The 14,861-nt window shown below is 34.5% G+C and overlaps 1 protein-coding gene across 3 annotated transcripts in view; it reads right to left on the bottom strand.

Annotated features, from left to right (window-relative positions):
- ITGAV (integrin subunit alpha V) overlaps positions 1-14,861 on the bottom strand; it is a 92,722-nt gene that overhangs the window by 15,913 nt on the left and 61,948 nt on the right. For all 3 annotated transcript variants that reach the window (XM_023212391.2, XM_023212392.2, XM_023212393.1), the window contains 6 exons: positions 12,885-12,992; positions 10,228-10,286; positions 8,541-8,695; positions 5,497-5,634; positions 832-899; positions 23-170 (listed from right to left, as the gene is read on the bottom strand). In XM_023212391.2, the coding sequence (XP_023068159.1) occupies positions 23-170; positions 832-899; positions 5,497-5,634; positions 8,541-8,695; positions 10,228-10,286; positions 12,885-12,992 (676 nt within the window). The remainder of the gene's footprint in view (positions 1-22; positions 171-831; positions 900-5,496; positions 5,635-8,540; positions 8,696-10,227; positions 10,287-12,884; positions 12,993-14,861) is intronic.

Below are 14,861 nucleotides of genomic sequence, written 5' to 3'. Positions count from 1 at the left end.
TTTAAAGAGGCAGTCTGCTTACTTCACTGTTTCGGACAACCCCGATGAAATCAGCCTGCAGTGGAATGGAAACGATGAGCTCAGCTTCATAGGCACCTTCTCCTTGATTCTGAGCCTTAACAATCAATGTTAGAGGGTTGTCATCCCCAATATAGATCTTCTTTTGATCACTACAATTTAACAATACAAATCCAGACTGAGAAAAAAAGACTAGATGGGGAAAGTATGACTGTTCAAAGAAACAAGAGTTAAATACACAGCACCAACATGTTCAATAGTGTCTCAAGATATTTTAAGACTACTTCACAGCTTGATAGACAACAGAAAATAGCACACTGGGTACAAATCCAATGTTCTCTCAGTAGAAATAAACATTGGTGCCACTAATATATCAGTATCATTCATATCTATTACTGAAGTGAATTATATGTGCTTTGTAATTCCTCAATATTTTTCTAAAAGCTAAATTAATCATGTGTCATAATTCTCACAATATGCTTTATAATTCATATACCATACAAAATCGTAAGGATATTCCTTGAGTTCAAACTATATTTACAATGAAATGTATCTTTAACATGATACAATATTACTTTGTGATATTACCCAAAGTTGAATGGTAATAATTCTGTCAACCTAGGCAACTAGTGAAAACACAGTAGATATTTTCTTTAGAAGCTCAATACTGATAGTTTTAGTATTATAGAAACTCACGCATTACCCTCCAGTATAACTAATTCTTGTTAAAATATGTTAGTCCTTGGAATAGAAATATGTACCCTTCCATTTAAATTTCTTACTACATTATTTATTATTTCAAGCAAAACTTACCTATCTACAAAAACTTCCAGTTTGGGTTTACAGACATTGTCTTCACCACAGTCAAGTAGAATGTGAGCCTAGAAAAAAACATTTTATTTTTCTACATGAAAAATACCAATGCAGGTGGCATAAGCAGTGTTTATCAATATCTATGTGGTTATACATGTATGTACACATGTATATATTTTCATGTACTCATCAGCCTGTTTGTATACCTTAATGCAAAAGAGACCATGGCCACTTATTTTTAAACAGGCCAGTGTAGCCAGTCAAGAATGAGAAAGAAAAAAAAGATTCATAGGATATAATACAGTTCCTTGGAACCTTTCAGTTCTATCTCAATTTAAGCTGTTATCATCTTTGAATGAGGACTGGTGTAAAAGAGAAAGTAATAGTCAAGAAATGAGGGTTCATTTTTACTCTGCTGCTAGCTAAGTTGTGAGATGTCGGGCAAAATAGACTACCTTCTAGAGTTTCTCATTATGGACTGTGCCTCCACCAATATCATGGAAATAGGGCTGCAGAGGATAAAAGAATAAGGAGCTGTACGTATTCAGCAGAAAGGCAGAGAGACCAAGGGGCAAAAGAAGCTAGATAAAATGAGTCCAGCATTGCATGGTCATTTGGAAAAAGATGAAGGAAAAGAAGCTTGAAGCATTATAACTAGCCAATCAGGGTAGGTGAAAAAAGCAAAGACCTGAACTTTTTTCCCTTTAGATCTGGCCAGAAGAATGTTCCAGCTAGAGCAAAATGGAAAAACCCAAAAGAGAGAAACACTGGGAAAAAAGCAGAGGAGCTGGGTAGGATGTGAAAGAAGAAACATAAAAATTAAGAGAAGAATGGAAAATAAAGATGAGGCCATTTTGCTTCAAGCACAGAAGCAGACAAAAAGAAGAGAGAAAAGGATTTAAAGGAAAAGAAAAACGGAGTCCCTCAAAACAAGGATGATGATTGATGATGATTGTACACTTCCAAGTAACAAGGAATGTCTGGAATTAAGGCTTCAACATACACATTTTGGGGGAACACAGTTCAGCCCTTAGCAATATTTAAAATATTGTCGTTTTTACATAGAATCGCTTAAAAATTATCAGGGGAATCTTTTGCATTCTATTTCTTACTATCTTCAAAATCCAGAATGTATTATATACTTTCAGCACATCTGAATTCAAATACTTAAGTTTTATTAGAAATTTTTTTGTATTTAGAATTCATATAATTAACAGTTGAAAAAGTAGATTCAAATAGTCAAGTTGTTCTAAACATATTAAAAGTTTTGCAGTAAGAGAATTAAGCATCAGCTTTTAACATTAAATTAATTAAAATTAAATAAAAATTAAAAATCAGTTGCTCAGTGACATCAAGCCCATTTCAAGTGCTCAGAAGCCACATGAGGCTTGCAAGTGGCTGTATATTGGATAGAGATTTTTAACTGTCATTTTAATTTGAAGGAAACACGAAAATATATGTGAATTAATTCACTTACCTAGATATATGTAGTTGCTATAAGCCTTTTTCAAAGAGGACCATTAGAAGAACTATATGGTGATTCTTTATATCACGCCAAATAGAAATCAAGGCTTGATTAGATTATATCAGGAAGAAAGTGTGGACTTTGCAGATAACAAATTAACTAGTGATAAGATATGTATAACATTCCCAGTTAGAATGTTAGATGAGTATCTTAAGTTTGCAATGAGACATATGTATACAATATTAATGAAACTGTAATATAGAGACACTTGGCTAACATTACTCTATAGGGGAAGAAAAGGACTTAGCTGGCATTGAAGCAGCCATAGTATTAAAATATGCTGTCAGGAAAGATAGTTTCAGAAATGGAAAAGCAATGTTTTTCATGCTCAGACAACCAAATCTCTAGAGTTATATATATTATATCTTGCACAAAGTAAGAAATTAATATGTATTTGAAGCCGGGCACGGTGGCTCATGCCTGTAATCTCAGCACTTTGGGAGGCCAAGCCAGGTGGATCATGAGGTCAGGAGATCAAGACTGTCCTGGTCAACATGGTGAAATCCCGTCTCTACTAAAATACAAAACATTAGCTGGGTGTGGTGGTGGGCGCCTGTAGTCCCAGCTACTCAGGAGGCTGAGGCAGGGGAATCACCTGAACACGGGAGGCGGAAGTTGCAGTGAGCCAAAATTACGCCACTGTACTCTAGCCTGGCAACAGAGCAAGACTCCGTCTCAAAAAAAAAAAAAAAAAGGACTTAATGTGTATTTGAACCAAAAAAATAATAGAAAAAAATCCAACTCTTTCTGCAGAAAACACTAAATCTCTAACACCAAAGGATTAGGGAGCAGAAAGGGAAACACTAGAACTGCACTGTCCAATACAGTAGCTACTTGCAAGCCTCATATGTGGCTTCTGAGCACTTGAAATGGGCTTGATGTCACTGAGCAATTGATTTTTAAATTTTATTTAATTTTAATTAATTTAATGTTAAAAGCTGATGCTTAATTCTCTTACTGCAAAACTTTTAGTATGTTTAGAACAACTTGACTATTTGAATCTACTTTTTCAACTGTTAATTATATGAATTCTAAATACAAAAAAAATTTCTAATAAAACCTAAGTATTTGAATTTAGATGTGTTAAAAGTGTGTAACACACTCTGGATTTTGAAGACAGTAAGAAACAGAATGCAAAATATTCCACTGATAATTTTTAAGCAATTCCATGTAAAAATGACAATATTTTAAATATTGTTAAGGGCTGAACTGTGTCCCCCCAAAATATATATGTTGAAGCGTTAATCCCCAGTATCTCAGAATGGAACTGTATTTGGCCATATAGTCTTTTAAGAGATTATTAAGTTAAAATGTCTTTAGGGTGGGCCCTAATCCAATGACTGATGCTTAAAAAGAGATTAGGACACAGACACACACATGAAAAGAAGACCATGTGAAGACACAAGAAGGTGACTGGTGACCATCTACAAGCCAAGAAGAGAGGCCTCAGAAGAAATTAGCCCTGCTGACTCTTGATCTCAGACTTCCAGGCTCCAAAATTAGGAGAGAATAAATTTCTGTTGTTTAAGCCACCCATTCTGTGGTACTTTGTTATGACAACCCTAGTAAACTAATACAGATATATTTTTAAAATAAATTTCACCTATACATTTTCTACCTTTTAAAAAAAGTTGCTAACCAGCAAATTAAAAATTGCAAATTTAAAATTACAATTAAAACTTTATATTTGTATTTGACAGCAAAAAGAGAGTGCAGAGAAGAGTTTGTAATGTAACCAGTGAAATGAAGGATCCATTTTAGAGAAAAGGAAATGATAAAAATGGTGGAGTAATTAATTAACATAAAAACAAGAGTGAATAACAAAGCTAAGCATGTAGAAAGAAACATACCTAAAAATTAATATGTCACTGATGGAACAAATGTAGGACACAGAGAAGACCAAAAAAAATTTTTTTTCAAACAATGAAGAATGAGAATAGGTAGGAAAAAAAGGAAGCCAAATATTACTGCAGTTATTTTTGCCCTCCAAGAGGTTTCAAAAGTTAGCCTACTTGATTAGCCGGTTTTAACACAGTGTTGGTATTAAAGAGATTGGATGGGGAGTTTGGAAAACTAATCAGAAGCAGTGATAACAATGATAATAAAAGATTTCTAAAAAATTATAAAACTATAAACAGAAAATAACCATAACCCATATATGAAAGCACATTATATAAAGAGACAAGTAACAATGAACTTTTAAAGAAAGTATAATACTGAATGGCAGACATTAAGAGGCTCAGGTGGTCATTATTAAACTATTAATCAACATAATATTGTACATTCAATAAAAATAACAAATCTAAAGAATATAAACACAGAAGTATAGTTGTAAGTTCTATGTTAATGAATACTAGAAAATGGCACATATACCATGATTATTAATGTACAGAATGAAATATGAAATTGTTAAAATATAAAAATTAGAAAAGACTTTTAAAAATATTTCAATTTGCCTTTTGCTACCGTCACATACAGTAATCTCAAATTACAAAAACAGAAAACAAACAAACAAAAAAAGAGCTTATGGGATCTTAGAAAGACAAAAAAAAAAAAAAAATGACAACCTAAATTTAGGGCAAAGAGTTCTATGAAAGAAGAAATATTAGTGTAAAAACATGAACATTTAATTTAAAAAGGAGAAACAGTAATTAGAATTAACAATATTTAAATACATTATACATAAGATTTTCTAAAACTAGAATACCACCTATCAAATTTTGTTGCTTTCTTTGGTTTTCTGAAAAGAATTATTTATTTACTATATATGCACTTTTAAAAATTAAAATATCAAAGATAACATAGATACCAAATATCTTTAGCGAAATACTAAAATATGTAAACAAACTGGCACATTGCTGTTCTCCTTGAATTATTTTCCTATTTCACGTATCTGAAATGTGATCCTGTCTTTGTATATCTATGTTAAGTGGCTTTAAATATCTCTGACTTGAAAAATTCAGATTCCCAAACAAATAAAAAGAAAAAAGAAAAAAAAAAAGAAAATTCAGATTCCTAACCTTCTGACTTTGACTAAACATCTATCAACATGATAAAGGAAATTTCCTCTAATATTTAATAACATGAATTGTAAAGAAAAATCACAAAATATCACATTAGTGGTAAACTGAGTACAGTACCTGTCGACTAATGTTAGCAGGCGTGAATTGGTTAAGAATAGGTTGCAAGCCTGTTGTATCAGCAGCTGTTCTATAATCCAACCAATATTCCATAAAAATGGTAATTGGAGTGAGTTTGTCTCTAAATTCAGATTCATCCTAGAAATGGAAAAGCTTTGAATTAATGATAACATCAACCTAAATATCTGGAGAAATCCGTAAGTGCACATTACAAAGCCAGCTGTATTCATCCCTGAGCCTTCAATTCTAACAAAATTCTCTGGAAAATTATACTTATGTAGAAATAGAATATCCAAAAGATTATCCTTATCAAGTAAGAACGTCTAGTCAATTTTTGTTTTACAATGTACTATTTGATTCACACGAAAGTACGAGACATGTTAACATGAGCACTCACACACACCCAACATAAGAAGAACATTATTGAAACTGCTTAAGCTACCCAAATACTTCTTTCTCTTCCTCCCTCTGCATTCCTTCTCAATAGGATCACATGTAGTCTTCTGTGACTTACTTTCTGTCCTACACTCTCATTAAGATGCATCCATTCTATTGCATGTAGCCTACGTTAATTTTGTACTGTTGAGTACTATTTCATCATGTAAATATACCACAATTCATTTACCCATTCTGTCGAAGGCTATTTTTATTCTTTATGGGTTTTGTTTTTGCTATTACAGAAATTGCTATGATTATTCTTACACATAGTGACAAGTATATTTGTCAGCTCTATAGTACCACATTATTTTCCAAAGTCTTCAAAACAATTCACATTGCCATCAGCAATTTATAAGAATTCTTAATTCACATCTTGACCAATTAATAGGTATTCGCGGACTTTGTTTAAATGTAAGATTCTATTTCTTCATAGCTATAACTTGGGATATTTGTCTTGCTTCTTAAATCATGAAGCATTTAAAATTTAATCTCAAACCTTTTTTGTACTTAAGACAGTAACGTTTCTTCTTTAATCTATTCATGTGGCAAATTACATTTTTAGACTTAATATTAACCCACTCTAGGATAAACGATAAGCCCAACTTGGTTTATGTATCTTTTTTTACAAACTGCTAAGAGTTATTTGCTTATAATGGCTTAGTAATCTTACATCTATTGTAAGACTAGAATGAAATTCTCCCTTCTGGTACTATTTTTGACCAGTCCAGGAACCAATTACACTAGTTTCACAGATTGACTTTGAAATATTTTGTTTGTTTATTCTTTCAAAGAGCTATTTAAAATTGAGAAATCTTATTCTTGAATGTTTGGTAGATATTGCCTATAAAACCATCTGGGCTTTGTCGTTTTGTAAAGATTAACTGCCAATTCTATTTGTTAAGTGTTTAGAGGATTATTCAGGTTTTCTGTTTCTTCTTATGACAGTTGTATTGTTTTACTAAGAATTTCCAGGTTTTGTCTAAAAGTTTTCCTATGTATTGGCCCAAGGTTATTCATAATATTCTGTTAATTCCTCCCTTATCTGTAATGCCCCACTTCAATTCTTATTTTTATGGTGTTTTCTTCTTACCTTCATTTTTTCTTAACTTTCATTTAAATTAAATAGCATTTAAGGCTATACATTTATCTTTATATTCTACTGTTGTTGATAGCGTATACATTTTGATATGTCATATTTTCATTGTAATACAGTTGCAAGTAAATTTCCATTATGATCTTGTTTTTGACCCATAAGTTATTTAAAAATCACACTTCCCAATTCCCAGTTGATCTTTTTGTTATGGATTTCTAACCACTGCACTGTAATGGCATGTATTCTATAAAATTACTTTTTCAAATTTGTTTAGACTTCCTTTATGGCCTATGCATGGTCAGTTTTTATATTCTTTAACTGTTAGGTATAGATTCTATATAAATCTGTTAAATCAAGTTCATTAATTATGTTGTTGTCTAAATATTTACTGATTTTTTTTGTCTTGTTTTGTTTTTTCCTTTAAATAAAATAGAGTCTCACCCAGGCTGGTCTCAAACTCTTGGCCTCAAGGGATCATCCTGCTTTGGCCTCCCAAAGTGCCAGGATTATAAGCTTGAGCCACTGTGCCCAGCCCCTTTATTTCTTTAAACATTTTATACAAATTTGTACTCTGTAACTGGCCTTTGCGGGTCTAAAATCTGATGCTTCTTCTAGTGGTTTCTTTGTGTGTGTACGTGTTTAATGAATTCATATTTGATCAAACTTAACCTGTGGAAATCCTGGGGCCCATACTGGATAGCTCCCCTTCAGCAAGGTTTTACATTTGGCTCTTGCTGGAATCAGGACACACCTCTGTCGTAAGAACACTCAGCCTTATACATATGTCGGAATTCCTGTGCTGGTGTCTGCAATTACCACCTGCCCTCTCCTTAGGCTTCATCCTTTGCCAGCAACTCTGGCTCATATATTTGCTTATAATCCACAATTCAGATTTTTGAAACTGGAGTTTTTTAGTTGATTGATTATTTTTTTGGACCCTGATGATTTCTTTTACTGTCTTGAAAGTCCAGTTGCATTTAACAAATATGTTTATCATAATTTGTTCAGTAGTATTGTTGTGGAAAGGCCATTTGGAATATCCAATCTGCCAGAAGTAGAAGTCCATCATCGGTGGCTCAAGCCTGTCATCCCAGCACTTTGGGAGGCCGAGACGGGCGGATCACGAGGTCAGGAGATCAAGACCATCCTGGCTAACACGGTGAAACCCCGTCTCTACTAAAAAAATACAAAAAACTAGCTGGGCGAGGTGGCGGGCGCCTCTAGTCCCAGCTATTCGGGAGGCTGAGGCAGGAGAATGGCATGAACCTGAGAGGAGGAGCTTGCAGTGAGCTGAGATCCAGCCACTGCACTCCAGCCTGGGTAACAGAGCAAGACTCCATCTCAAAAAAAAAAAAAAAAAAAGACACTTTACAAAGCTAAATTTCCTTTGTGTATTTTTCTGTTTTTCCTTTTGATCTAACACTAATTTACAGAAAGTGAAAATCATTTAGATAAAAAAGAAAAACTAATGACTGAAAAGGAAAAACAAGGTAGCAGAAAAGTTATCTCTTACCCGCAGATACGCTATCAATTCCTCACACTGCATCAGTCCCCCCCTTGAAATAGTCATGTTCTTGGAGTGACTTGGGGACCTGCTGTAGAAAAACAGTGCTCGTCGAATTGCTCCCTTTTGCTTGAGTTTATCCAAAAGAAGTTCCACCTGGAAATCTATGTAAACCAAAGGATTTATAACCAACATATTCTTTATGGACACCTATCTATTCTACCATAGAGTTTTCATGTAAGCAGAGATCTTTATTCCTTAAGAAGTAAATTGTTTCTAATTAATTCAAAATGTCATTACACTGTAATGAGACTACAACATATTAATTCTGAAAAAAATTTAATAATAATTAAATAATTAACCAAACTTTCCCTAAAGTAATGTCATAAATAATTCCCCAAAAAATGATAGTAGTAAGCCAATTATCAGATAGGAAAAATGCTATCATTTAACTTAAGCTGAGAGGAGGAAATCCAGAAGATGAAACATGTGAATTGAGACTTCCACTATAAATTCAAGTAGCAAGAGTCTTGCTGATTTTGATTAAGAAGTATTTGCTCATATGTACTCATACCATCATATTAAACACTATGATTAATGAACAGTTTGCCCCACTTGAAACTCCTGCTTCCAGTGAAGCTACCATATCAAATTGTCAGATGAATACGCCTTCAGGAAGCAAGTGATCAACCAGAGTTAAATACATCAAGAATCATTGTAAAACAAGTATGTAGCAATTAGGATTACCGCCTTGTAAGATTCAGTTCTTTAAGTAGTTTCTTAAGAGAGTGCAAATCTTTAAAACTAGAAGTCACATTGCTAGTTTCTCTAAAAGTTGACCATTTCAAATTTGGTTGAACACCCAGGGTTATTTTGCTTCATGTTCTGCTCTACTTGGCCACATTGTCCTCCATGCTGTTTCTCAACCACTGAGCACATTTCCTGCTTCAGGCCTGCTGAAACTGCTAGTTCCTCTGTGTCAAACACTCCTTCACACAACCCATAGCTCCCTCATTTCCTTCAGGTCTCTACTGAAAAGTTGTCTCCTAAGGAGACCTTGCTTGGCTGCCCTGTGTAAACTTACACACAAACACATACCCAACGGTTTCAGTTTCTTCTCTGTTTTATTATTATTCTTTACCACTTGCCATTAACATACTGACAAACCTTTGCAATAATTATTTAACACTACTATCTTGCTCTCAGGACCACATCAACCATTTTAGGAAAAGAAGAGTAGAGTTTGCTGTGTGAATTAAACCGCATGACCAAAACTTTTTCTCCTCCTTCTCACTATTTCTAAACCACCTCTATTCCTGAGATAGCTGGGGGCTGCCCCAAGACATAAAACACAGACTTCTCAGCAGATCATCTACTTACAAACAATAACATTCATGCCTCCCCAGAGTTCATTATCTCACATTTGTAACTGCTTAACTTTCCAAAGGTCATGTTTACCATTTTGTGGGCTACTTAGCTCATAATGTCCACAAATAAGTGTATTAGTTTTGAATTAGCTTAAGAGTTAACAAAGAATATAATAATTATGTTGAAATCTTAAATGTCTTTAAACATAAACATTCAAATAAAAAATCATAATAACAATTCGAGTAACTATTTGAATATCCTAAAATATTTGTTAAGTGCTGTGTATGCAGTATCATTAAAATAATATGACTTTTCATAGAACACTTACTAAGTTTTCTGGGAAGTACTCCTTTGCCATCTGCCTTTAAGCAGAACCTAACATTAAAGCTGTGGGAAAAAAAAAAAAAAAACATAAATCCTATAATCCAGTTTAGACATATTTTTTATTATCATCCACATCTAATATTTCTAATACATAGTTTGTATTGTGAAGCCTTACATCTTTCTTCATGTCTTAATATTATTCTAAAAACATGAAACTCTATACACTAACCTAACTCCTCCTTCAGTAATTTAAGCACACTTCCTTTCATGGTACCTTGATGAGAAAAAGAGAAAGAATATCCTAACTTCCTCTCAAGCTTATAGAACCTGTTGATAAATCTAAAGGAGGGAAATGACAGTTCAGATATTTATTTATTTATTTATTTATTTATTTATTTATTTTGAGACAAGAGTCTCACTCTGTTGCCCAGGCTGGAGTGCAGTGGCATGATCTCAGTTCACTGCAACCTCTGCCTCCTGAGTTCAAGCAATTCTCCTGCCTTAGCCTCCCAAATAGCTAGGATTACAGGCATGCACCACCACACCGGGCTAATTTTTGTATTTTTAGTAGAGATGGGGTTTCACCACGTTGGCCAGGCTGGTCTCAAACTGCTGACCTCAGGTGATTCACCTGCCTGGGTCTCCCAAAGTGCTGGGATTACAGGTGTGAGCCACAGTGCCTAGCCGACAGTTTAGATTTTAAAAACTGTCCCATTGATAGAAGGACCCACCAAAGCTTTCTTTAATTAGCAATCTCCTTTACAGCAGTGTTCTTCACAATTTATTAGCAGGTTTTGAAATCAGTTGAATGGGTTGTGTTCAGCATCTTAAGAAAAAAATTTTTTTTTTTTTTTTGAGACGGAGTCTCGCTCTGTTTCCCAGGCTGGAGTGCAGTGACGCGATCTCGACTCACTGCAAGCTCCGCCTCCCGGGTTCACGCCATTCTCCTGCCTCAGTCTCCCGTGTAGCTGGGACTACAGGTGCCCGCCACCACGTCCGGCTAATTCTTTGAATTTTTAGTAGAGATAGGGTTTCACCGTGTTAGCCAGGATGCTCTCCATCTGCCTGACTTGGCCTCCCAAAGTGCTGGGATTATAGGCTTGAGCCACCGCACCCAGCAAGAAAATTTTTTTAATAAATAAAACTGATTTAAGTATCGAAGGTAAGTATGATTTTCTGAAATGCTTGATTTAATTACTTTTATGTGTTTATAATGCAAAATGTATTTCTTACTATGTGCCATACTCAAAAATCATATGATGTTACTGCTCTAGTTAGTGCATTTGAAGCCTTTGAATTACTAACATAATTAGAAGCAGATTATTGGCAACTTCACAGAGGTATGCAGGGTAGAAAAGCAGTAAAACTTACAGCAAAATCTTGAAAACAACTTCACTGCCAATCAATAAAAATGAAGAGCAAATATTACTGAATTTTTAATGTAATCCAATTAAAGAAATGAAAATTTCAAAACTGTAATAACTATAACAATAATACAAAAATATTCAAAAACAAATTCAGGAAAAATATCTTTAATTGACTCTTTTGAAGTAAAATTTTTCTATATACCAATCATTTTCTCCTTGATCATAAGTTCTCCGCAACTTTTCTGTGTAAGTGAAGAACATGAATAGTGTTTCCCAAAGTAGGAACTCATGAGTGACTACTCATGGTGATTTTGGTAGTATATGGGTCAAGATTTTTCATTAGTTTTATATTTATATTGGTATGTATGAGAAAGATACTCGTTTCTACATTTTGCTTTTAAGTACTATGAAGTAAAGCATGAGACAACTTAAAAAATATCTATAATAAAAATAGAGCAAAAATTACTGAAGTAGCATACAAATGACAAAGATGAGAGAAAGAATGGAGTAGAGAAGAATTCAGACATTTAACTTATGAAAAAATATTATATTTTTCTTTGGAAATTAGTAAAGGAATAAGCAGAAAATATATTAGAGGAAAATAATTTTTTTCAAATAGCTGCTGTTCACAGATATTAAATCTGAAAAACAAGATATCTTTTAAAAATTTAAGTGTTCACGGGCCTGTTTGGAATTCCATATAAATGAACTGAGATCTTATTAGCTTTTCTTTCTTTTTGAAAATATTCATTGACCATGCATAATTCTTTAAAAATTAATTTCATACTAATTTACAGAGTATCTTTACAGCTCTTTTTTGGAGCACTATTTCTATAATCCAATTTATAACATGAAAATAGAGTATAAGGCCAGGTGCAATGGCTCACGCCTGTAATCCTAGCACTTTAGGAGACTGAGGCAGGATGACTGCTTGAGCACAGCAGTCTTCGAGACCAATCTGAGCAACATAGGGAGACCCCATCTCTACAAAAATTTTAAAAATTAGCCGAGTATGGTGCCACACGCCTGTAGTACCAGCTACTAGAGAGGCCAAAGTGGAAGGATCACTTAAGCCTGGGAGGTCAAGGCTACAGTGAGCTGTGGTTGTGCCACTGCACTTCGGTCTGGGCAACAGAGGCAGATCTTGCTTCAAATAAAAAAGAATAGAAAAAACAGTATACTCACAGAAACTGTTTTAGCAATATTTCAGCCCTACCACCTTCACTTTTCAATTGTTCTTACAATGCCTGAACAATAATCACAATAATAACTATTATTAAACAAATACCCTTACCAGGAAACTTTGAGAGCTGTTCCAGGCAGTGAGCAGGTTTTATTGTCTTGATTCAAAATGCTAGGGTACACTTCAAGACCAGCATTTACAGTGATAACTGGTCTGGCCCTAGTGGGGGAAAAAAAGAAGATGAAGAAAAAAGTTATTTAAAAAGTTAGGTTGATCGAAATATTTTTGGTTCATATTCACTACATATATAGTACAATGTCTACTAAAAGTATTGTCTGTAATAGTAAAAGGAACAGGAACAACATAACTGTAGGTGATCAAATGTCTCAGTTGCCCAGAACTGTCCTAATTTTAGCACAGAAACTCCTGCATCCTGAGAAATCGCTCAGTTCCAGGCAAAGTGGGACAATGGCTGACCTACATGAATTCAGTCACTAAAGCAGAATGGCTAAATAAGTTGTGAGATATCTACCAAATTCACTGCACTACCATGGAGAAAATGAGTGCAATGACCTCTACGACATAACCAACATATAGTTTTAGTGAGAGAGAAAAAAAAAACCCCAAAATGTACAAAGGATGTCTGCTGATATACATACATACATAATATGATTTTTTAACGCATAGAATATTTCTAATAGAAGAAACAAATAAATTACTAGCTGGTGTGAGGGAAAACATTTTTTTATATACCCTTCTTGTACTGTTTGCATTTTTACCACATACATTATATAATTAACAGCAATTTAAAAAACTAAAAACAATAAATTAAAATAAATACAGTTTTCCTGAGTTCAGATACACAGGTTGAAATCCTATACAAAGATACAGCTGGCTCAAGTCAATCAATTTGCCTGTCTCAAAATGATAAATCTCTGAAATCTGGTAAGTATTGTATAGTTACAATTACTGTAGTATACAGTTATTGTATAGTATACAATTAAATTGACCCATCACAAACTCTACCCAGCACTAACGTTAGTGCTCCTGCCATGTATAAACTCAGATCATAGATACGTAAACATCTTAACTACCTGGGATGCCAACTGATATTCTAAGTCATGAGGAACTGATAAAATGCAGAGAATAACTGGGGATATATAAGAAATTGGGAAATAGAAATATATAAGTTCATACATATTGCTCTAATAAAAATATTCATTTCGGGTTTCATTAGATACTAACCTTGTGGTCAGAGAATACCAAGACATAAGCATGAGGTTAATTTCCTGCTTCTTATAGGAAAATGTAAACCCAGACAATTTTTAGAGAGATTAAAACTACAGGAGAATACCTTTGAACATAATTTAAAAGACAAAGAAGGGGCGGGCATAGTGGCTCACACCTGTAATCCCAGCACTTTGGGAGGCTGAAGCGGGTGGGTCACTTGAGGCTAGGAGCTCAAGACCAGCCCAGGCACCATGGCAAGACCCTGTCTCTACCAAAAATACATAAAATTAGCCAGGTGTTGTGGCACATGCCTGTAGTCCCAGCTACTCGGGAAGCTGAGGCATGAGAGTCACCAGGACCTGGGAGGCAAAGCTTGCAATGAGCCAAGATTGCACCACTGTACTCCAGACTGGGCAAAAAAAAAAAAAAAAAGACAGACGTTCTAGTGTTCAATAGCACCACAGATTGATTATAGTTAACAATAATTTATTGCACATTTCAAAATAGCTGGCTGGGCATAGTGGCTCATGACAGTAATCACAGCACTTTGGGAGGCTGAGGTGGGTGGATCACTTCACGCTAGGAGTTCAGGACCAGTTTGGCCAACATGGCAAAACCCTGTCTCTACTAAAAATACAAAAATTAGCCGGTGTGGTGGCATGTGCCTGTAACCCCAGCTACGTGGGAGGTCGAGGCATGAGAATTGCTTGAACCCAGGGGCAGAGGTTCCAGGGAGCCGAGATGGTCCCATTGCAATGAAACTCTGTCTCCAAAGAAAAGAAAAAAATCAAAATAGCTACAAGAGAGGCTAGAAGAGAGGATTCTGAATGTTCCCAACACAAATAAATGATAAATTGA

The sequence above is a fragment of the Piliocolobus tephrosceles genome, chromosome 11 (genome assembly GCF_002776525.5).
Source record: "Piliocolobus tephrosceles isolate RC106 chromosome 11, ASM277652v3, whole genome shotgun sequence".
Taxonomy (NCBI): Eukaryota; Metazoa; Chordata; class Mammalia; order Primates; family Cercopithecidae; genus Piliocolobus; species Piliocolobus tephrosceles.
Note: the sequence above shows the minus strand (reverse complement) of the source record. Positions and strands in the feature narration are given on the sequence as shown.